General features: G+C 38.1%; 2 protein-coding genes across 3 annotated transcripts; both read left to right on the forward strand.

Moving 5' to 3' along the window:
- The first annotated feature begins 4,046 nt into the window (after positions 1-4,046).
- Positions 4,047-18,270, forward strand: chrna3 (cholinergic receptor, nicotinic, alpha 3). 2 transcript variants are annotated; one of them, XR_014770679.1, is made up of 7 exons: positions 4,047-4,232; positions 4,791-4,930; positions 8,552-8,596; positions 11,763-11,872; positions 12,186-13,386; positions 14,606-17,048; positions 18,133-18,270. XR_014770679.1 is itself a non-coding variant. In XM_084720335.1 (6 exons), the coding sequence occupies exons 1-6, from the start codon at positions 4,172-4,174 to the stop codon at positions 14,732-14,734; spliced, it is 1,686 nt and encodes a 561-aa protein (XP_084576461.1). In that variant the 5' UTR covers positions 4,047-4,171; the 3' UTR covers positions 14,735-17,314. The 2 variants fall into 2 exon arrangements, 1 of the variants encoding a protein (XP_084576461.1); XM_084720335.1 differs by lacking the exon at positions 18,133-18,270 and having other exon boundaries at positions 14,606-17,314.
- LOC146333168 (uncharacterized) lies at positions 17,563-21,902 on the forward strand. The gene is made up of 9 exons (XM_084725014.1): positions 17,563-17,635; positions 18,052-18,450; positions 18,527-18,853; positions 19,511-19,598; positions 19,700-19,744; positions 19,961-20,046; positions 20,865-20,910; positions 21,135-21,199; positions 21,805-21,902. Exons 1-9 carry the CDS (start codon positions 17,563-17,565, stop codon positions 21,900-21,902), a joined length of 1,227 nt encoding a protein of 408 aa, XP_084581140.1.
- Positions 21,903-22,699: the final 797 nt, after the last annotated feature.

Raw genomic sequence — 22,699 nt, forward strand, 5'->3', positions numbered from 1 at the left:
GTTTGATTAAATGTATGAAACCCCAATAAAGTTTTAAAATTGTCAGGGTCTTGCCAAAGTGCTCCGTTAATCTGTGTTGCCGGTGCTAAAGTTTGTCCTCGGAGCCAATAGGCCAGCTGAAGATGTGCCAATTAGAACATTTCATCACATAGATAAGACAGCTGTTCACTTGAAATGTGAGAATGTGTGACCAGGCAAAAAGAATATGTTGATACAACAAAATGGTCGGGGATGGATCTTGAGGAATTTTGCCATAGACCTGATACATAGCCTAAGTAAAATAAAGTAAAATACTTTTAAGCCTGTCAAGAAAAGAAAACAATTTATTAGCTCCAGGAATCTTATGGCCCCTCATTTGTGCCTTTACACCAAAGTTGATCAGTGTTAAGTGCTTATTTGTACAGATCCTCAAGTGCAGGCACACACACAAATGATGGTTCACAAAACACACAAACACAAGCTGAACCGAACCTTAACACACACACACTCACCCACACAACATTTACTGCTCAATAAACAGTGCTGAGTGGGCTCGTTAGAGATTCTGCAGACTGTTGGTCCCTCTGTGAGACCTTCATTTAAATCAAGAGATAGCAATCAGCATCTATGTTAATGGCTGGACTTGCTTTACTTTAATCTCTCCTTACAGTTTTCAGAATCATTCAAGGCTTTTTCATTTACCTCTTTCCTTCCTTTCATTAGTGAAGAGAGACAGTGTCGAACAACAGCATATCTATCAACAGTTTGCCATCTGTTTCTGTCCAAACAAAGGAGAAGGCGTCATTTAACACTCAGTGGAAAGTCCAATAAATCACAAACCTTATGTCAGCAGCCTACTGTCATTAGTCTCCAATAAGATGCATAGAAATATTGTCCTGCTACTTAAAGGGATAGTTAGCATTATTTGATGTGGGGTTGTATAAGCTACTTTACTACACTGTATTCAGTAAGTTAGCTACAGTAGGCTCTCATCAACCCCCAGTTTGAAGAAAGAGCGGCACCACTATGGAAGTCAAGAATTGAACTGCTATGGATAGGGTCAACAACAAAAGGTATTTTATCCACTAAATAAACATCTATCTTAACAGAAATCTATTCAAGTGTACACTATATTTAAAATATTATCACCATTGTCAGACAGCATTTTGCCATTATATAAGCCAAATATTCCCATTTCCAAACCAACCGAACTCCATAGACAAAATCAGTAATTTTACCTCGCAATACACAGAAGTTCCTGGTCTACCACTGCCGCAATCTGTTAGTTTGTTTGTATTATTGTGTGACTTTGGTGTTTAAGAGCATAGTTTGGATTCACTCAAGTCACCTAACAACACTAGCAAACTAGCTGGTCAATTCAATTGTAGACTAGCAACTCCTATGTTCTGCAAGGTAAAATTACTGATCTTGCCTATGGAGTTTGGTTGGTTTGGAGAGCACAACCTTTGGCTTGTATAATGAGTTTCCCATTGGAAAAGCCTGAGTGTCAGCAAAAGTAAGTGGCAAAAATATTCTAAATATAGTGTACACTTGAATGGATATTGACTTCTTTTTTTGGTGGGTGTTTTTAAAGCGTCTAAATACCTTTTATTGATTACCTTGTCAACAGCAGTTCATTTTGTAGCTTCCGTGCTGATGCCCCTCTCTGCTTCTCCAAACTGGGTTTGTGCCAACTGGCATCTACTGTAGAAAATAACTCATACATTTTCACATCAAATAATTCAAACTATCCCTTTAAGCAAGCATTTACAACATATACCAACAAATATGTACCATAACAGTCCTTGCAAATGTAAGGATTCAGTAAAAAATAAGTTTCCCTCCAAGTCCTTTTAAATCAGGATAACCTTTGCAGCATGAGATATTTGGAAGCTGTTTGTCACTAAAGATAATCTTGTTAAATGATGCAAGCCTCAACTGAAGTCTTCAGTTTGTAGGCGTATAAACAAGTTTTCATTCTTCAGGGGGAATGAAAAGTTTCTGAAGGTCAAATTAACATTTCTTTCTATTTCCATGTGATGTAATCTTATATTAATCCCCCCATGGGTGCGATTATCTTTTCACCTGTCCCACTTAAAGGAGTTGAGAGTGCAGGGTCAGACACCAAACAGCACCTCTGGTGCTGGTGGGGATTTATTTATCGTTTGAGGGCACTTCAGTAAGGCTGAAAAGCACTCGGGCCTCTCTTTATCCACCTGAAGGACACAACTGTCACACCATTGGGCCGCCCCGCTGACTAAAGTAAAGAAAAAAACTGCTCTGAAGTTACAATCAGGTTAGAAAAATGAAAGCCAGAGTCAAAACAGAGCTGTGGGCTTACCAGCAGATATAGACATATTTTTGAAAAGAACTCTCAGGATATTATATGAAAACCAAAAGCAATAAAGAATCAATCAATCAATCAATCAAAACAAATTATGTTATATTCTTAAGCTGCTACTGAGGGGGGGAAGGGATGGGAATAGGAGGATACTCTTTGTACTCTGTTAAGCCTATTTGTTTGTATAACAAATTTAAAAATATTAAACCAGTGGTTAAAAAAAAGCTGCCACAGAGGGCCACCCAAACCCCAACCCAGACACACAGTGGCTATTGATCTTGTTTGATGAACCAAAGGCTATTTGGTGATTTATCTTCACTGTGAGGGGACAATATGTGTGAACAACACCTGGGTCCATGTTCACTGACCACAAGAAGAGTTCACTCTGCACAACCTCAAAATGTCTTCATGCAACATCCAAATGGACAGAAGTTAAAGCCCTCGAAAGCCTTTCTATCTAACATTATATATTTATAGCTAGCCTAAATAAATGACAAAGTTAAAATATATGCATTATTTATTAGGAGTTTAACACCAAAAAACTCAAGGTGCCCTCTGACTGTCATCAGATTCTGATTAACATGCTGCTAAATCCTGTTTGGTACAAGACCTTTCCTCAACGAAGCTCCTCCCACTTCACACCAGCATAGAGATAAAAAGAAATAAGCTACAAAAATTTGAAATAAACAAAAACCGTTATTGTTACTCTGTAACTTTAGGTGAAAATCCTGTGTTTCATTAAGGATGTCATCACTCATAATTAGAAGTTGACCAAAAAAATAGGCATATAAGGGTCTTTACAGGATTTTGTTCTTTGCCTCAAAGCCCCCACTTTTGGCTGATATGGACGTAGCGAAAGGTAGTCTTTTTAATTTCTTCCAAAAAATGCATAATCTAATATTAATTGGTTCCAATCTTGTTTTTCTGAGTTAAAGAGAAAACATGTAACATGTCCACATTAAAATGTTTTAAAAAGTTAGACATTATTATTATTATTATTATTATTATTAGTAGTAGTAGTAGTATATAGATTTATTATATATTTTGTATATATATTTTTATATATTTTTATATAGTTTGAGCTGTGTTTGTTCAGATGCAGAGAGTTATAGATTAACTAAATAGGGCAAACAACGCATTTCCTAGTAGCTGCTGCTAACTAGCTGCTAGTTTCTGTAACTTCTGGAAAAACATGGGATACATCAGATACATCAGAGAGTGAGGAACATATTCTGCACAGATCACTAAACATAAAGTGACTAAAACTTTAATAATACCTCATTGCCGAACATGACTTCAGCCTGAATCACGTCAGATATATCTCCATCAGCCATGGTGTTTGTTTAATGTGAAGATCATTTTTCTCTCTCTCTTTGTTTCAAAATATCTACACAAACAATGTGAAAAACATCACAGACTTTTGTTATTGTTTTAGTGTGAGAGAGACCCCTAGCGGCAGAATTTACATATTGTAAGTTTATGGATGAAACTATGGGGACAGTGTGGACTGTGCTGACACATCCCGTCTTGTAAAACTAAAGGAACTATAGAGTCAAATAAAGGAGCCTGTTGTGATCATCAGATGAAAAAAATCGCCCCGAATACCATTTTCCCCCTTGTTTTATCAGATTGGGTCGCTCTAGGTTGCCTGTGTTTTTGCAGCGTGCAGCGTGACTGCCTCCCTCCGTGACCGTGTGTCTCAGCGTGGCTCTGCCTCCCCTCCTCTCTGCTCCCTGCCTCTCTGTAGCTGCGGACGCGCTTTCACTCTCTACACTTTCTCCTCCTGTCTGCTCCGCGGAGCACCGCTGCCTCTGACCCTGGATTCAGCTGGAATTCTTCATCTGAAACGGGATGGATGCCAATCTTTGCTTCGTTTTCGCCACATGTTCATTACTCTTGTTTCTTCTGCCAGGTGAGTAGCCTAATAAGCTCCTACTTTAACATAACATCTTGTACTTGTTGCTTTACATTACATAAATGCGTTTAATATTGCCACAGTTAGTCTAATTATGACTTTTTTTTATTGAAGGCTAAATGTAGGAAATAATTAAAATAGTTGTTTTTTACTTATTGTTATCTGTATTTTATTTTGAATTTATACACATTACATTACCTACATTTATATAGATTATACATACTGTTACTTAAGCATTCTGGGAAATCAAGAAAATAAATTATGGTTTTAGGCCATTGTTGTTATTCATTTATGGGGTGTGTGTATTGTATTTGTGCCAATTATTATTCTTCACATCGAGGAAATGAGCAAGCAGCTTATAGCATGATGAAAGTAACACTGGGATTACAAAAAAGTGGTTATTATTACTTAATATTAACTCTGTAGGTGAGATATGAAAACATCCACTGTTTCCCTTGGATTGATGAGAACAAACAATCATCTGCTGTTATAATCACCTTAAGCTAAAGCACATTGCAGTGACAGATCCACGTTTGACCCTCTGCTCTTATCTAGGAGGCTCCTGCTCAGAAGCAGAGCACAAGCTCTTCTCGGTCATTTTCTCCAACTACAACCAGTACATACGACCGGTGGAAAATGTTACCGACCCGGTCATTGTGCAGTTTGAGGTGTCCATGTCACAGCTGGTCAAAGTAGTAAGTAACCTGCAAAAGGTGTTTTTTTTTTACTGATTGTGTGACAAGTACTGTGAGTTATGGGCTGCTACCTTTCCCTCATTCAAACATATATCACTCTGCTCAGTGTGCTGTCAAGATCTGGGAGGAAAAACAAGGAAGACAGCACCTAAATGTGGAGCGTCTGGGCATGAAAAGTCATAGGTTGTTTGTCGATTTGTGGGCCGTGGACGTCAATGGTTTAGAGACGGGGACAATTACAGTCGGAGACACCTGAGATATCCCTGCCGGTGCACAGTATAGCTCCTGGTTTATAGTCCTGAACTAGATGAAAAGAGGGGCTCTGTGTCTGGCCAAGACAAGATGGGAAATGTCAGCTGTCTGAGTACCTCTCAGTTTAGGCAGCCTCAATCACTGCCACTTTAGATGAGCTGCTCTGGATTTAGCGGCAGGTTTTGCTGCAGACTGGTGGTCGGGGCAGACAGACGGCTCTCTCACTTGACTCAGACAGGTCTAGGGCGGATGCCGATAATTAAGCAAAAAGGCTTGCACCGGACAGGAAGGACAGCTTCATTCACAAAATGAACAGCCTTAGATATATTGTACATTAGTACCTCTGCTTGTGTTGAATGACAAGAGGAGATACACATCAGCTCTTACATTTTATTCATCTGTTTATGTTATTGACAAAACAACAACAACAACAACAACAAATAAAAATCCACTTATCCCATAACCCCTCTGAAAACAGCAAACTGTTGTTTTCACAATTGAGCTTTTTGTATTGATAAAACAAATCAGATACAATTTGTTAATTAAGCTGCATTTTTACCACAAGATCTTAGCCCAGGGGCTAGGAACCTTTGGAGGAACTCAGAGCATTTCCAATGCAGGGACCTGGGTCTAAATTGAGTCATTTTAATGTATTATAAGTTAATGTAAGGGCAAAAAAAAGGGAGGTAGTTCTTTCGAAACTACACAAACTTGGAAGTGGGGCTTGCAGCACTGAATATTTCTTATTGCTTGAGTACTCTCAGCATTTTATTTCAGCCACCATTTTTACAAATCTGCAGCTGCGAACCAGTTTGGTTCTTTTTTCACTGCGTTTTGAAAAATCCACATGGGTTTAAAGAAAGAAAACAGATGGACTAACGATGAAGTCTTATTGAGCATTTGCATGTAGTATAGGTGCAAACTAACATTATGTACCTGTGATACATACTGTAACTTAAACATTCTGGATAACCAAGGTAACATATGACTTTAGGCTATTTTTATTTATTTAAAAGATGCATATATTTTTAGGCTACTGGTGCTGTGAAAACAGCTGTCGCTTTTTCATACGTCAGAGGACTAATTTTCCAAATCTTCATGGGTCTTTTGAAAAGGAAGGAACCTGAACCTGAAGGAACCTTTTAGTTCTTTGAAAAGAAGTTCCTGGGACTAAAGGTTCTGGATACATTTGGTGGAAACACGGCTTCAGTGAGCTTTAGCGGTGCAGGAAGACCCAGACTAGCTGGCCGTAGTTTCATATTTAGCAGACAGTCACAGGAGTGGTATTTGGTAAATTGTAACATTGTATAAAAAATGTTATCAGCCAATAGCAGCCAGTAATATATAAATGTGTCACCAGCAGCAGCAGTAGCCTGCACACAGGGTTTTCTTCAGACAGTCGAGGCAGAATGGATAATGTGGGGTCCCATCTTCATCTGTTTTCCTGAACAGGCAATCTTTTTCTCTTTCTCCAAAGAGCAAGATAAGTATTGAAGACCTGTCTGGATATTTTGTTAGATTCTCCTTAACTCAGTTGATGTAACAGGCTGTGGAGCTCTCCCATGCTGATGGATGAGTGTTATTCCCTCCACACACCAGGTGCTCCTAACCCAGATGCAATAGGTTTTGGTCAGCCTACACTAATTAGGATACAGCAGGTCTCGTTTAGACCATCAATAGCTCATTGGCTGAGCTGGCTCACTCATCAACACACAATCAGGGATCATAGCACAGATAGGCTCTTTGCTCGAGTGTTTCAGAACAGGTGGAGGCGGTATGGTAACAGAGACTGTTCTTTAAAGATATATGTTGACATTTTTGTGCTTTTTCCCTTTCTTACAAGAAGTAAATGAGATGATTGATCCAATCTCATGTCCATCCGTTCAATATGAAGCTATAAGCAAGATTCATTTAGCATAAAGCTTAAGGGCCATAGCTTCATGTTCAAAGTGCAAACATCAGAGTGGAATCAATCTTTTCATCTAACTATCAGCAAGAAGTGTATTTCTCAAAATGTCAAACTCTTCCTTAGAGATAGTTTAGATTATTTAAAGTACTCATTCATAGTCAGTGTGTTACCTACAGAAGATATCGGTCGAGAGGGGCACCAGCACAGAAGCTAAGCAATATACTGCTGCAGTCAAGGTCAGCAACAAAAGGTATTTTAGCAATTTGAAAAACAGTCCACTTAAAAAACATCAATATCGGTTAACTGCCATTATATAAACCAAATATTGCTTTTTCCAAACCTGCCAAACTCCATAGTTGAAATCAGTAATATCACATCGCAGAACACTAGAATTCCTGTTCTGCCACTGCTTTGATCTGTTAGTTTCTTACTGTGTGATTTCTGTTTTAAAAGAATTCACTGAATTCACACAGTAACACAAACTAATAGATTATGGCAAAGAAAGACAAACAAGTCCTGTGTTCTGCAAGGTAAAAAGGACTAATTTTGTCCATGGAGTTTGGTTGGTTTGGCTCGCACAATGGCGGTTTCCTATCATAAAAGGCTGTCTGACAGCAAAGTAAAGCAGTGAAAATATTCTAAATATAGCATACGCTTCTACTGCTTCTAATACACTGACCTCATACAACCCCAGATCAAATAATCCAAATAATCCCCAGTTACAGCATGTCATCAGCCATGTTTGGAGTGTACAGTATGTTACCAATATACAGTACCTGGTGAAATGGCGCTATATCTGCATTTTGACCATTCCAGAAATCATGCCGCCAGAGATAAAATGTCCAAGCTTTAATTGTACATCCTGGTGAGAAAAAAAACACACTGAATTCTAAGTAAATCTTCATCTGTTCTGAATCAGTACTTCATTTGTGTCTCTGCACTCTGACTGATTTGGTGGTGAGATAGCGAAGATAATCTGATTGAGGTTGTCCTGCTGCTTTCTGTCCACCTGTGCTTACCAGCCATGTAGAACCTTTCCCGGATACTAAATAGTAACATGAATGGTTAATGTTAACGCACTGGGTCATGAGATTTGTTCATTCACGGTCTAAGTCACACACATGAACCTGACCCCCACAGTTTCTCCCCCACCCACCCTCGTAGTCCCTCTGCTGCAGCTTTACCACTGAGTTAGAATAAAAGTTGAGGCTGTGCTGCAACCCCCTGGCTCCAGCTGTCATGTGGGTTACGCTGCAGGCGTGGAGGACTCAGGTGTGCCTCTCTTAATCCTCTTGTCTGGGATACGCAGAGGTCTGACCCTGCAGACAACACACAAACAATTCTCAGTGGTGAACTGGATGATTACCTGTGACAGTGTTGCTCCTGTTTTAACTTTAAAATGTTCACATTTATTGGCTTTGGTCTTATATGTCTCCATTATCAATTCTGCTTCTTCACAGGATGAAGTCAATCAGATCATGGAGACAAATCTATGGCTAAGACATGTAAGTTTATGGTGCATGACTGTGCAAATGGACCTTGAGCAAGGACATCAAGTATGGATCCAGCCTTCTGTCATACATGATTCTTCAGACCTAGACTGACAAGTTGAATTATTCATGGGAAGAAGCTTTTTAAACACATTGATTCTTCTGGTTCCTTTAAAAAAAAACCATAAACCAAATGCACTGAGATTTCATGGTCAATTTTATAATGTTTTTGAAATAATTTGACAGTGTTCCAGCATTATCATAATAGCCGAAGTCCATAATGTTCCTTTTGATAGTGTGACAGAAACCTCAAAACATCTGCAGTACACTGAGCCCTAAAGATTAAACTGATTTAACCTCAATTGTACAATATTTCATAATCATATAGAACACGTCTGCAACAAAACTAATGTAGTGTCCAAACATGCTGTATGGCTTGATGATTTCGTCATACACTTAGTCCCACATGGTATCTCTGCTGCCATGTTGCGTAGTGCAGTGAACCAGTTTTGAATCAAATGAGGCGGGGCAGGTCTCCAGGTCCCATATTACAAGTGCTGAGCAAATTCTCATTTGTGCTGGAGCCATGTTCACGCTAAAGGGTTGAGTTGTAATTGCTCTTTGGTGCTGAAAGTTGAAGCATTGTTCCACTTATTTAAATGTCGTCTGTTTTTTGAGAATCTTTCTAAGCAATGTAAACAACAGCCTGAGGTACAATTTCCCCACTGGCCATGCAAAGCTTAGTATACACCCGATAAGTACTTTCTTTTTCTTAATTAAGTGAAACTCTCTGAGTTTTCTTTACTATTGTTGCTTTATGAACCTCACGAGGATCACTGACTGTCCCCAAGGGGGGTCAAACCACTTGCCAAAAGGTCCATAAAACACACTGTAAACTGTTGTCCATTATATCTTCTTTTTTCAGCCTACATACTGTATAAACTCTGTTTATATGCCACAGTTTCAGAGATGACTTCTCATTGTTTTTATGAGGGACATTTCACAAGAGAATGCATTTAAAATCAATCAGAGTGGATTTGAATAATAAAAGATAATCACCAGGAGGGAACAACTGCTACCCTCCAGCTTTTATATCTTTTTTGTAGATGTATAAAGCTGTTTATGACTAACTTGTTTGCTTAAACTGCCTGGATTAAAAAAATGCACTTGCCAAAAGAGGAGGCATCCTGGTTGTCTTTGGTATTTGGTTTGTTTGGAAAGAACATTTTGCTCTAGGAATGGCCGTGTCTGTTTGCCAGTCCACCACTTTGGATTACCATGAAATTTTGTACTAACATTAATGGTTTCTGGAGAATGCATCCTAATTACTTTGGTAATCTCCTGACTGTTTTGAGTGAAATGTCTCAACAGCTACTGAATAGATAACCATGAAATTTGGTACAAACATGCACATGAATTTTATTAACTTTGGTGATGGCATTACTTTTTATCATTGGATACAGTTTTTAATTTGTCCAATACTTTGGTTTATGACTGAATATTTGCAATACAAATTACATTCCCATCAGCCTCATGGTACTTTGTTTTTATTGTTAACACATGCAAGCTAAGAAGCTAAATTAAGATGCATGTTTGCATGTTGATGTAAGTATTTACTTGAAACCACCGGTGTGACCAACATATGGGAGAAGCCTTTAGGGCTTTCTGCTAGAAAGCCCTTTGTTGTAGACTGCCTGGTCGCAACATTTTAAGCAAGAAATAGACCATATAAGAACAGTATGTTGATCCATATTTGATCAAAACTGCCTAGTTTTACAGTTTGACCTGAATTTCTTGGGTTCCCTTCTAGACAATCACCAGATCACAATCTTTCTTGTTTTACAGATGAACAGCACACTAAATTATGTCTCTACAAACATTTAAAGCAGGAAATGGACAATGTAGCAACAGAATCTTTTCATTCAAGATTATTTTTGGGGCTTTTGTAGCCTTTGTTAGATTTCAGCTCTATACAGACAGGAAATGGGGTGGCAAAGGGCCACAGGCTAAAATTGAACCCATGGCTGAGCTGTTGAGGATTCAGCATCTCTATGTGGAGCACATGCTCTGCCAACTGAGCTATCAGGGCACCCCAGTAGTAACAGAGTCTTGATCCATATTTAATCAATATTGTCCAGTTTGACAGTGTGATCTTAATTCCATGAGCCCTGTGTTTTGCCCTTGACGGACTCACTGAGAATGACCTGTCAGTTGCCCCGCCCTGAAGCATACCTGCTTTATAGTCTGTTCTATTCTAAATGGGAAGATAATTTACAGAATGAATATCATGCTATATAGAAAAAGACCTTAAACTAGTGATTGAGACCATAAATTCAGAGAGGAAACTGTTTATCGAGGTCATATATCAAATGAATTAGGGTAATTTTTGTATGAGACTCAGTACAAACGAACAAATTAATTTTGGCACCAGTGAAGTCGCCCTCTGCTGGCCTCTAGGAAGAACACAGGTTTAAGACACTTTGGCACTGGCTTCCATTCTGAGACCTAGAAGCTCCATCCTCTGTTGCACTGCAATACAGCCTCACAGAGCCATTAGTCTGGCATGATGTTAGACCTGTAGTCTTGTTATACATTGGACTGCTTAAATTATGTTTTGTAATTTTTGTAATCATATTCTACGTAGCTTATATTCCATGTCTTTGAATCAGCTGTGGATGATACGGTAATGCAAACGTTTTCTGGCATGCCCCCCTTCAGAAGCCAAAAAAAGTTCACATACCCCCATCCCACAATTATAATAAATCATTAATAATAACTGGGGAATCAAGTAATAAAAAATGGGATTCAAGTTGACTTGTAGTGAAATAAAAGTTGCCATTATAGTATCAGCAAACTCTTGTTTGGTAATTTCTCCTAGATAAATCATATTCATTCAACTTTGTTGAATGTCTCTATATTTGTCCGCCCCCCAGTTTAGGAACCGCTGTTTTCTATGATTTTAGTGCCTTCATTAAGCTGTCACAATCTGGTTGAAGGTTATGATTAAACAACTTGAATTGTGACCCCTATTCAATACAAATCTTTGTGTAAATAGTTTGATTTTCATTAAAACTGAAATTTACTTTAAAAATGTTAGCTATTATTGTTGCAAAGTTTTGTCTGCATTGTAATTTCTCTTATTGCTTTTAATGTAAATGAATCGCCGTGTTTGGTTTTTCAGATCTGGAATGACTACAAACTCAGATGGAATCCAAAAGATTTTGGAGGCGTAGAGTTCATCCGAGTCCCGTCCAACAGGATATGGAAGCCAGACATTGTGCTGTACAACAAGTGAGCGTAACAACAAATTAAAACTCTGGCTCAACATTTTCATTGATCGTTGGGTGCATTTATGTTAAAAGATTGCAGAGCAATGACAAGCTACATCAGTCTCCATTGCTCATTTTGCATGGGCCATTTTTGTTTTGTATACTCTTAAGCAAGTGCATAAGGAGAATCAGAGGGTAGGATTTACAGAAACCACAAAGCATCCTTTTGATTAATATCTCAATTACACAAGGGTCATTTGATTACATCCTTCAATTTAATCTTCAAGGACCGTCTTCTTTTTTTGTTCTCTCACTCTTCCTCTCTCTCTCTATAGTGCAGTGGGAGATTTCCAGGTTGATGACAAAACAAAGGCCCTGCTTCGTTACAATGGTGATGTTACCTGGATCCCTCCCGCCATATTCAAGAGCTCATGCAAAATCGATGTCACTTACTTCCCCTTCGACTACCAAAACTGCACCATGAAGTTTGGCTCCTGGACCTACGACAAGGCCAAGATTGATCTGGTGTTAATAGGCTCAACCATCAACCTCAAGGACTTTTGGGAGACCGGGGAGTGGATGATCATTGACGCCCCTGGTTACAAACATGACATTAAGTACAACTGCTGTGAGGAAATCTACACAGATATCACTTACTCTTTGTACATCCGCCGACTGCCCCTTTTCTACACCATCAACATGATCATCCCCTGCCTCCTCATCTCCTTCCTCACTGTGCTTGTCTTCTACCTGCCATCCGATTGTGGTGAGAAAGTCACTCTGTGCATCTCCGTTTTGCTGTCTTTAACTGTCTTCCTCCTCGTCATAACAGAGACCATCCCCTCCACCTCACTAGTCATCCCCCTGATTGGCGAGTACCTCCTCTTCACCATGATCTTTGTCACCCTTTCTATTGTAATCACTGTTTTTGTCTTGAACGTTCACTACCGCACACCAAAGACTCACACTATGCCCTGCTGGGTGCGGACTGTGTTCCTGGGACTGCTACCCAGGGTGATGTTCATGACTAGGCCAGAGAGGGACCCCGATCAGGTGACAGTGACGGGCAGTGTTCATACCACGCATTCAAGATCCTGTGCCATTCATTCATCGGGTACTTTGCAGAAACAGCACAAACCTCAAGCCCTGGCCTGCAGCGTAGTGTCCAGTCTGACAAACCGCCAGCGGATTTTCAACAACACAGAGCTCTCCAACCTCAATAACTTAAGTGGAGAACCAGCCAAAGGTACAGGTTCTGCGTTCTTGTGCTGTGATGGCCGTTGCAACTGCTGCTGGCACCAGAGATCCAGCAAACTGCCTTCAGACTCTGGAGGAGGAAGCGGGGGATTGGGCAGCCTGGGGGCGCTGACTGGAGGCAGTACTGTTGGGGTCGGAGGGGGGAGTCAGTGCTCCAGCTCTGAGTCTTTGGATGGAGGAAAAATGCCCCTGTTGTCCCTCTCTCCTGAGGTCAGGGAGGCCATTGAGAGTGTGAAATACATAGCAGAGAACATGAGACTACAGAATGAAGCAAAGGAGGTAAGTGCTCACTTGTACTCATTTTCCATACACACATGCTGGCTTGGCTTGATAAAGCTCGACTCAGCATGTCAGCTCAGCATGGCTAGAATTTGCATTTCCATTACAAGTTTCCTTAAGCTTTGTCTTTTAACTGAAGATGAGCTTAGCTTGAATTGAGTGGTTGTAAATCAGCGAATAAATGCTTAATTTCCTACAAATTCTTCAAAATAAAATCCCTCTATTATTTTGCTATCTAAAAGCTTTTATTATGAAGCTGCAAAATCAGGAAATATTTGGGTTTCATCAGCAGTAACGTAACAATTCCTATCCAGCTGTAAATAAAGTAAAATAAAGCAGATACCTGAAAGTGCAAACAGTGACACAGAACCAAATTAAACTTCAAACCACAGAGATTGAATTAGGAGCTGCAAAAGTACTGAGAACACCTTTCTCTCCACTCTGCTGCACACACAAATTGTCTCTCACAAGTTAAGTTTTGTTTGAGGTGGATGACGTTGGGTGCATGGATGAGATGTCACCACAACTCGCTTGGAGGCAGGTCAGGCACACTTTAGCTCCACTGTGGAAATGGTACATCTGTTGTGTGATTCGGCACAGCTTGTCATGTTATAGGTGATAACAGAAATGCAAATCACTGTGGCACGGTTTGATTTGGTATGGCCAAAACAGTGCCAATGGAAAAGCTCCATAGGGGTGTTGCAGTGATGGAATTTCCACTGCTATTATTTAGGTTGGCTTAACAGCATGTATGCAGTATCAGCACCATTATTTTGTTTGTTTTTGCAAATTATTTCATTTATGATAAATTAAGTAATTTGGTTCAGTAACAGTATGTGCAACATTACCTGTGGATCTCACCTGACTGCTCAGTTGGCATCCAAGCCAATCCATGTCCAAGCTGGTATTGATCCGTCTTTAAGCTTTCTTGAAACATTGATTCATTCATTTAATGCATTAAAGTGCAAAATTTGAAAAAAAAAGACCCAACCTCATGAAGAGAAGAAAAACATGAACATAGAGGTTGTTGCGGGTTTCCTGCCATCCCCTGTGGTTGGCTTGTCAGTAATGCTGTATAATTATAATAAAAAGCACAATAATAAATATATAAATATAATAAACTATAATATAGTAACCTTTATCGAAAAATATACTGTCTAGAAAACTATGACAGTGTCACCATATCACTGAAAATGTTTTCACTGTGATCCTTTCACAGGTTCAGGATGACTGGAAATATGTTGCCATGGTTATCGACAGGATCTTCTTGTGGGTTTTTGTCCTTGTGTGCATCCTGGGAACTGCTGGCCTCTTCCTCCAGCCTCTATTACTTGGGGAGGACATTTGAATCAGTTTGACAAAACTAATGCTCCAGACTGTTGAACTGTGCAACATTTGTTATATATAAGATTCCTGCCATGGGTCAGACAGAGAAAATACAGAGGGGATCTAGAAGAAAAGAAGGCTGTGGCTGCCAAATGTTGATGCAAATGGTTTATTGACTGTTTTTTTTTTTTCACAGAGAGAGCAGATGATTTTTGTTTGGTGAAGGGGTTTAAGGACTCTCCGATGTTGAGACCATGATGGTTAGTCATTTCAGTGTATAAAATGGTTCTGCAGTAATGGCAATGTAATATATGATGTCAAGACAACAAAATCAAAGATCTGTAATTCTGGTTTTGATGAGTAAATAATGGATACAGTGATTACATTTATTGAACATGTAGAACCTAATTTCACATTTAAAAAGTATGTACATACATTCACAACTGTTACTAGAAAGTTCAATTATCTTTATATTCCATTGCAAGAAAATCTCAAGTGTGCCCTTTTTATGGGAAGTCATTGTGGAGAACCATGCCAAACAAATATATGTCCTTATGGAGATAACAGAACAAACTGTCTAACATTTTCAGCATCGACTTCCATGTGGCTGAGACCCAAGCAAGGTTGTGTTCCAAGAGTGACACCATGTGGTAATTCTTTGCTACTAAAAATTATAGAAAGGATTTCTCACAGTTAAAGGGATATGTCGCCCAGTTTGTCATAAACTCTGTTGTATCATATTCCCATTTGTAAAATGTTATGAAAACTCATACTGATGATTTATGTCTTGATTGCATAAAGAGAGCTGCTGTTACATCTGAATAGCATGACCCTCTGGACTGGATGACTTGAGAATATGTCATCTAGAATTGGATGTTCACAATGTCCTGTGAGTATTTGATGTGCAAAGAGGAAAAACATCCATAAATACATTTTTTTGTTCTGTTTTACTCAAATTTATTTCTGTAAATAAATTGTAGAAATAATTAATATAAAGATGTAATGTGGGCCTCTGTGGTATCTGTGATTTCTCTGAACTCCCAGTATTTCTGAGACTGGAAACAAAACCTGTGGGATGTAGATGGAATTTCAAGGAGACCACTGAGGCTCTGTTTATTACTCTGTCCTAACATCCGTGTGCACCCTTTGGAGCTAACTCAGCTTATTGGATCACAATCAATATGGAGTGCAAGTGATGAAAGACCTTATTGGATTCCTCTCTTTTCTTCATGTAACCATCTTCTTGGCCAAAATACAATTTTCTCTCTCAATAGCTCAGTGCTAACACCACACGTCTGCTGCTGCTGTCAGGGGTAAAGGTGAAAAATCCTACTATGTGCTTAAAAATACATGGTTGTGTTTTATGGTACTCTATTTGTGGATACTGGTGTGTTTAAGGCCTAGTCTCCATGTTAGACACAAGCTACCAAAAACACAGCTGTGTAGCAGAAAACATACATGCAGGGGGTGACAGATTTTAAAGATTTGGTTTTGTATTTCATCAGCTGATCTGCTAAAAACCTGTGTGACCTCTACATGCACTGTGAGTATCTTTGCTGAGAGAGTCAAAACATCCTGCATGGGGTCTAAGTGTCAGTTTGTCACCGTCTGATTCTTATTATACAGTGAACAATCAGAGCAGATGGCAAGCTATGTCATTACAAGAAAATCCGACCCATATTAATTGGATGCTGGCAGGGAGGCACAGACAGATACTGTATTAGCTCTCTGTCACATCTGATAAGAAACCCCTGGCCAATGAATTTAATTAAAGCTTGCTCAGAACTTGTGTGTGGCTGATCCGCAGCAGGACAGGAGATCTCCCGAACAGATAGTGTATGATGTACCAAACAGATGAGCTTCGAAACGTATTAGTGAAATTAGTGTTCATCCTATAACGAGTGGCTTGAAAAGGGACAAAAGGCACAAAAATGACTTGCAAGCATTCGCTAAGTAAAGGCATTCATGAACTGAAGATGTTTGAGTGTACTAATGTCACAAGGCAGCACAGAATACACAGGAAGTGGTTCATTATATTTTCTGCATGTTTGGTCTTTCAGCTGTCAGCTGTAGGTGTGGAAAACAACTTGTTACAATAGGTGCTTCTGCAAAGTTTCACATGATGCTGTGAGACCATCAGTGGGTGTCACATTGCTTGTAATCATGAATGTGGTCGCCATTCTTCTGTGTAAGTACACTGACTACTGATTTATTTAACTATGTCATACTAATTGTTTGTATTTGTAATTTTTATGTGCAAGTATAAGGAGAAAATCAGTTTTACTTTTTTCTCTTTCAAGGTACGCTCGTAAATCAGGCTGCAAGCCAAACCAACGGTGAGCTTTTAATCATGAGAAGACATCTGGACAGCACTTTATTTGAAGGGGTGTGCATAAGACTGTAACTACACTGTCATGAACAGGAGTTTTTAGAAATGTTTATGACTGTTGTCATTCAGTAAATTTTGACATTTTTAATACAACGTTGACATTTTTTGAGATATCTTTGTTAAGACAACCTGAAATTAACCAAGTCTGTCAATTTCTTTGTCATGTGATTGGTTTTGACACTGGCTGTCATGAGACCATGACTTAAATTTTCTTAACCTCAAGTGAAGTGGTAAATTTTGGACTTGATATAAAGATGTCATTAGTTTTACTACACCATCAAATACTTTGTAACCCTGTCATGAATAATTTCCTAGACTTAAGCTAAGACCCGAGATATACTCACTTTTACTGTGCGTTTGCATAGGACACCGATGCATCCCTACACATCATGGCATTCTGCATTCTGCATCCATTTGGAGCAATGGTTTTGTGCATCTTCAGAAATTAACACTACGTAGACATGGATGTAAAGTTGCGGCTAAACAGCAGGTATATGTCCAGCCCTGAAGAAGTCCCATTTGGACTTTTATATGGTCAGTTTGATGACAGTACAGTACCAAAGTGATTAAGGTGTGAATCAGCTGACGGACACACAGCTGTTAATGAGTTTACTTGTTACTAAAGTAGGCTAACGACTGTCTGCTGTTATTTGTAGCTGGTGTTAGGTAGTTAGATTGGTTAGCAGTGGAACTAGCCGCCTAATTAGATGGCTCAGCCCCGCAGGGCCAGAAACTAAACCCATGGCAGTATAATGTAATGTTAAAACATAAAGCCAAACAGTTTCTTTAAGTTTAAGTTCAAATAATATCAGCTTTGCATTAAAAATGACATAAATGACTGAATTACACTTAATGACAATAGTCATAACATTCATAAAGACTCCTTCATGTCCATGACTGGTCTCATGACATGTTTATGGCAGTTTAATTACACACACCCCTTGTTGCAGACACCTCTTTGTTGCATTCTCAATGTGATTGCTTTGTGTTGTATCATTCATCAGTACAATGTCTGTCTCTATTTCAACAAGACAATTTTGCAGATTTTTTTCCTGCAAAGATTCTGGCCCAACAGAAGACGATAAGTGAGAACAGTGACCTTTATGCAACCTGCAGCACATTTGGGCTCAAGAAACAAACAGAGACCAGGGTTCATGTTTATTTATGTAAAGATGACCTTGTAATCAAGAGAAAGCAACAGAAGCTCGATCAAAATGATACCACCTTCATCATACCCAAAGTTCATCTCAATGACAGTGGAAATTACAGCTGTGTTTACTCCTCAAAGGATTATTCAGGCCGGCAGGTATCCAAGAGAGGAGACAACATCATTCCAATCCTGGTTATAGGTAAGAATTTTCATTCCTGTGAAAACATTATGTCAATGTTATTTCCGACCACTCATTTTGTCCTTCTGTTGCACAGCCAATTTTCTCCCGGCAGACATGTCAGTAGCCAGGACATTAACTGTCAGCGAGGGAGACGATATTGAGTTGAGATGTACTGTTTCTGACACCCTGCAAACACTCGGTGGATGTCAACTCATCCACTCTTACCTGATGAGGAACAAGAGCATCCTCCAAGTGCAAACATTTAATGTGACACAGATGGAGGCGGTTTTCACCATCGAAGGTGCCGTCGTGAGGGATTCAGGTCATTACAGCTGTGTGGTGCTGCCGTCCAAATGCATCCAAGAGCACGAGAGAACACTGTATGGAAATAATGCAGTGTTACTCGAGGTCAAAGATGAAGGTGAGCTGTTCATGATTATAAAGTAAGACTGAGGCATCTTTTATTTTCAAATGATAATACATATTTTGGTCACATAAATAGGACGTAACAGGCTATACTTTGTATCTAATTAGAAAAAATAGAAATAAAATGTTCTTTATTAGACAGTATTAGACACTTATCAGACTTTTTAAAGGGGTAATTTGAGACAAATTACAACAGAATGGTAAATTAAAGTGAAACACACATATCTGCTACTTCAGACACACCTTTGGCTGGTCTCATACAATTGGCAGAGTAGACAAGACTGATACCCACTTCTTTGCTCAAATCACATTGCCTACAGTATTACAGTAAGTATTTGCTGTTCCTCTTGCATATAATTTTGGTCTTTACTCAGAAGATCTGTTTCACATACTGTTTTTAAATGAGGACGTAGCAGATATGTGATTTTACTTTAGTTTATAGTACAGTTCTGTTATACTATGTCCCAAATTACCCTCTAATAAAGTCTAATGAGGGTCTAAAAGTGTCTAACAAAGAACATATTATTTCTATTTTTGTTTTAGCTTGATACAAAGTTTGGTTTATTACATATTGTGTAAATAATATACTGTAAAAAAAAAAAACACAATAATGTTCATCATGTTTGGGTGACATGACTGTTTTGCTTTTCAGAGAGTTTTTTTCTCAGAGTGATTGTCACTTGTGGAGTGACGACCATGATTTTAGCGCTGGGTGTGTGTCTATGGTGCATTAAACAAGGTCATGGCAAATCAAAAGGTAAATCACTCAACTTTGTTCAAATTTGGTGCCTGTTCATTCAGTATGCATGCATGGTTTATTTCACATCAAAATTATGTTGTTGCTTTTTTCAATTTTAACAGGCAACTCAACTTTATGCAAACCAAGGTGAGTGTAAATCCAGTCTGACTGAACATTACCAACCTTATCAACAGATAACATAACTTCATAAAGAGAGAGTCATCTGGAGTTTTTCTTCTCAGTAATTTGAGCATTTTTAGTTACAGTGAAGTAAAATATAGGTTACTGGATGCACAACTGAACAATCAAACAATGCTGAGCTGATTAAGGGATTAGATTATCTTGAATTGTGTTTTCTTACAGAACGGAGAGTCAGGAGGCAAATACAGCAGTCATGTTGGAGGAACAGCAGGAGCAGACAGAGGAAGAGGATCTGGAAGCACAAGATGGTATGTTGAAAATGGAATTACTGTAAAGGCATGCTCTGGGGAGATTGTAATGAAATTACCTACAATGACTTAGAAGGAAAACATCTATCTATCTATCTAGCCTGATTTAATATAATACTTCATCCCCCAGGATGTGTAAAACATTATTATTTTTGAAACTATTTTTACTTTTTTAAAATTTATTTAATGTCTTAAAATCTTGGATGTGGGGTAGCCACGCAGTGAGGATTTTAAATTTGATGGTTTCTGGGAAAAATGTTGTGTACGATACAAAGGAGGAAAGGATTGCTGGAAAAAATAAATATTATAATAAATAAATAACTTAAAATAAATAAATAAATAAAATACTGTAAATGTAATTTTTATTTTCTGTTAAATGAAATGTTTAGGATATTTCTGATTATTGATTAAAGGATTATCGGTATAAATGAGGTATCACTGAAACATTTTGGTAATAATTACTGGGTACACAACTATCTATCGGTGCCTCTTTTAATGACCACAAAAACTCTGATACTGACTCTGATTCTGAACTTGTCATTCCAAAATTTACAATAAATCAAAAGACTTGTCATATATACAACTGTATTTAAAATGTTAAAAACATAACAAACATGACCTGAGTGTCCTCAATGGTAACTACAGACCTGATTATTTACTGTTTGTATCAGTACATGTCTTGTGGTCAGTGTGTGTTAAGCAAAGCCATATTAAACTATTATCGTTGACTGACATAAAACGATAATAAAAAAAAGATGTATTTCTCTCTTCTCTCTTCTGCACATTTTATAGTAATTTCTTTTTTTTTTTTTTGTCAGGAGAGTCTTTCAGTGAGGACGAGGAAGAAGATGAGGAAGAAGACCAGTACGAATATATATCCATTTTAATACAAATCAGCACTTCAGTGTTACTATTAAACCCCTGGAGAGAAAAATATGCTTTATCGTGGTATATTTTTAAACCACATAAGACATAATGGAAATTGTTCAATTGAACTGACTTATATTTTAAAACTTTATTATTTATTATTAACTTATTTTTTCTATAATTTTTTTTGTTTGTTTGTTTTGTCTTGTTTTTCCTTTCAGGTATACTTTTCCTGCTGAGGACTCCAATCCCTCTGACGATTATGAGGGACTGTACAGTACTGCAGGTAAGTGATAAACTACTTTGTGTGTTTAAAGAATTAGGTTTTATATGCAGATGAGAGTTGAAATTGACATGAAATTGATCTGATAAGAGTGAACTGACAAAAGTGAATTTGGAGTGCTAAAGGTACTGTAAAATGTATAGTTGTTGTTATAATGAAATGTTCTTATACTCAGAGAGGAAAGCACAGTTGGCAAGGTGAGCGGTAGAGCCACTCATGAAATGCACCATTTGTTCTTGTTATTTAGATGTTTTCTTTTTACTAAGATCAATAACAAGGCAGAAATGAGAATATTTTAAATGATAAAACAAGTTTATCAGTTTAGAAGGCTTTACACAGTATAATACCGCCTTGTCATTTCAGCCGATCAAGTTTTACTGACAGTGAGTTCAGTGAATGTTACAGGAAAACCACATCTTCATTTGTAACAGCAGGGCAGATGTGAATAGCATTTTGTGGCAAGCTCTCTGGTTCCCAACAGCTAATTCTCTCATGACAACTGGTAACAGGAAAACATAAAAGTCAAAACAACCAAGAACAAAATGCATGAGTGTCTAAAAACAGATTATGCAGAGCACGTTGTTTAACTGTGAACTTCTCAACCACAGACGATTTACCTGCAAGACCTCCAGCCTGTTTGTATGCCACGTCCATAAAAAAGAAAAAAACGCTGATCCAATGCTCGCCTGATTTTACTGACAGTTAAATGCATAACTGTGATGCACTCCTGTTTTGTTCAATCTGTCACATTTGATGAGAGTAAGGTAATGTTAATGTTTAGAATGGGTAAATAAAGTTGGAAGAGGGTAAAAATGTCCGCATACAATTAATATTTGCAAGGATAATTTCTTTGTTGCAGAAGGGTTAAATTCCCTTTTGCCTATATAATGAAAAGAGTGGTGCTTTATAAAAATTTACACTTTGTTTTTTGTATAATTAACACTGAGGTATTGTACTTTTTATTGATTGACTGTATTTTGTGTTAAAGAGTATGAAAAAAAAATCTTTCCTTGTCTCACATTTAAACTTAGACACTTTTTTGTTTCCATTGTACCAACATGTAACCTATTTGCAGTTATGATCTAAATAAAAAACTGATTTTGACAAATAATTGTAAAATCACACTTTGGTTTGTATTTCAACACACATATGGTTTGAGAATAAGTCCTACATTTAAAAATTCTACTTAAAGTTACCACAAGGAGACCATCAGGTTACAGTCTCTTTGAAATCAGGTGAAGCAAAACTGTTTTTACCTTTTCCCTGGCAAAGTAAAAAGAAGCAGGAGAAGATTATTATTTAGATCATTTTATTTTTTAAGTTATATTTTGTGTTCAATATTGTGGAAACACTACACTTATGCCTACAGGAACCTCCAAAATCAACCAAATATTAAAGTTCCTTGTAGTAGCTTTAAATAAAGGTGCAAAGTATTTTCAGCACAGTGTACTTGAAGCATAAAGGGTAAAAAATAACAGACTGGTTGTCTGTGAATCATGCATT

This window comes from Lutjanus erythropterus, chromosome 1 (assembly GCF_056507025.1).
Source record: "Lutjanus erythropterus isolate fLutEry1 chromosome 1, fLutEry1.hap2, whole genome shotgun sequence".
NCBI classification, from domain to species: domain Eukaryota; kingdom Metazoa; phylum Chordata; class Actinopteri; order Lutjaniformes; family Lutjanidae; genus Lutjanus; species Lutjanus erythropterus.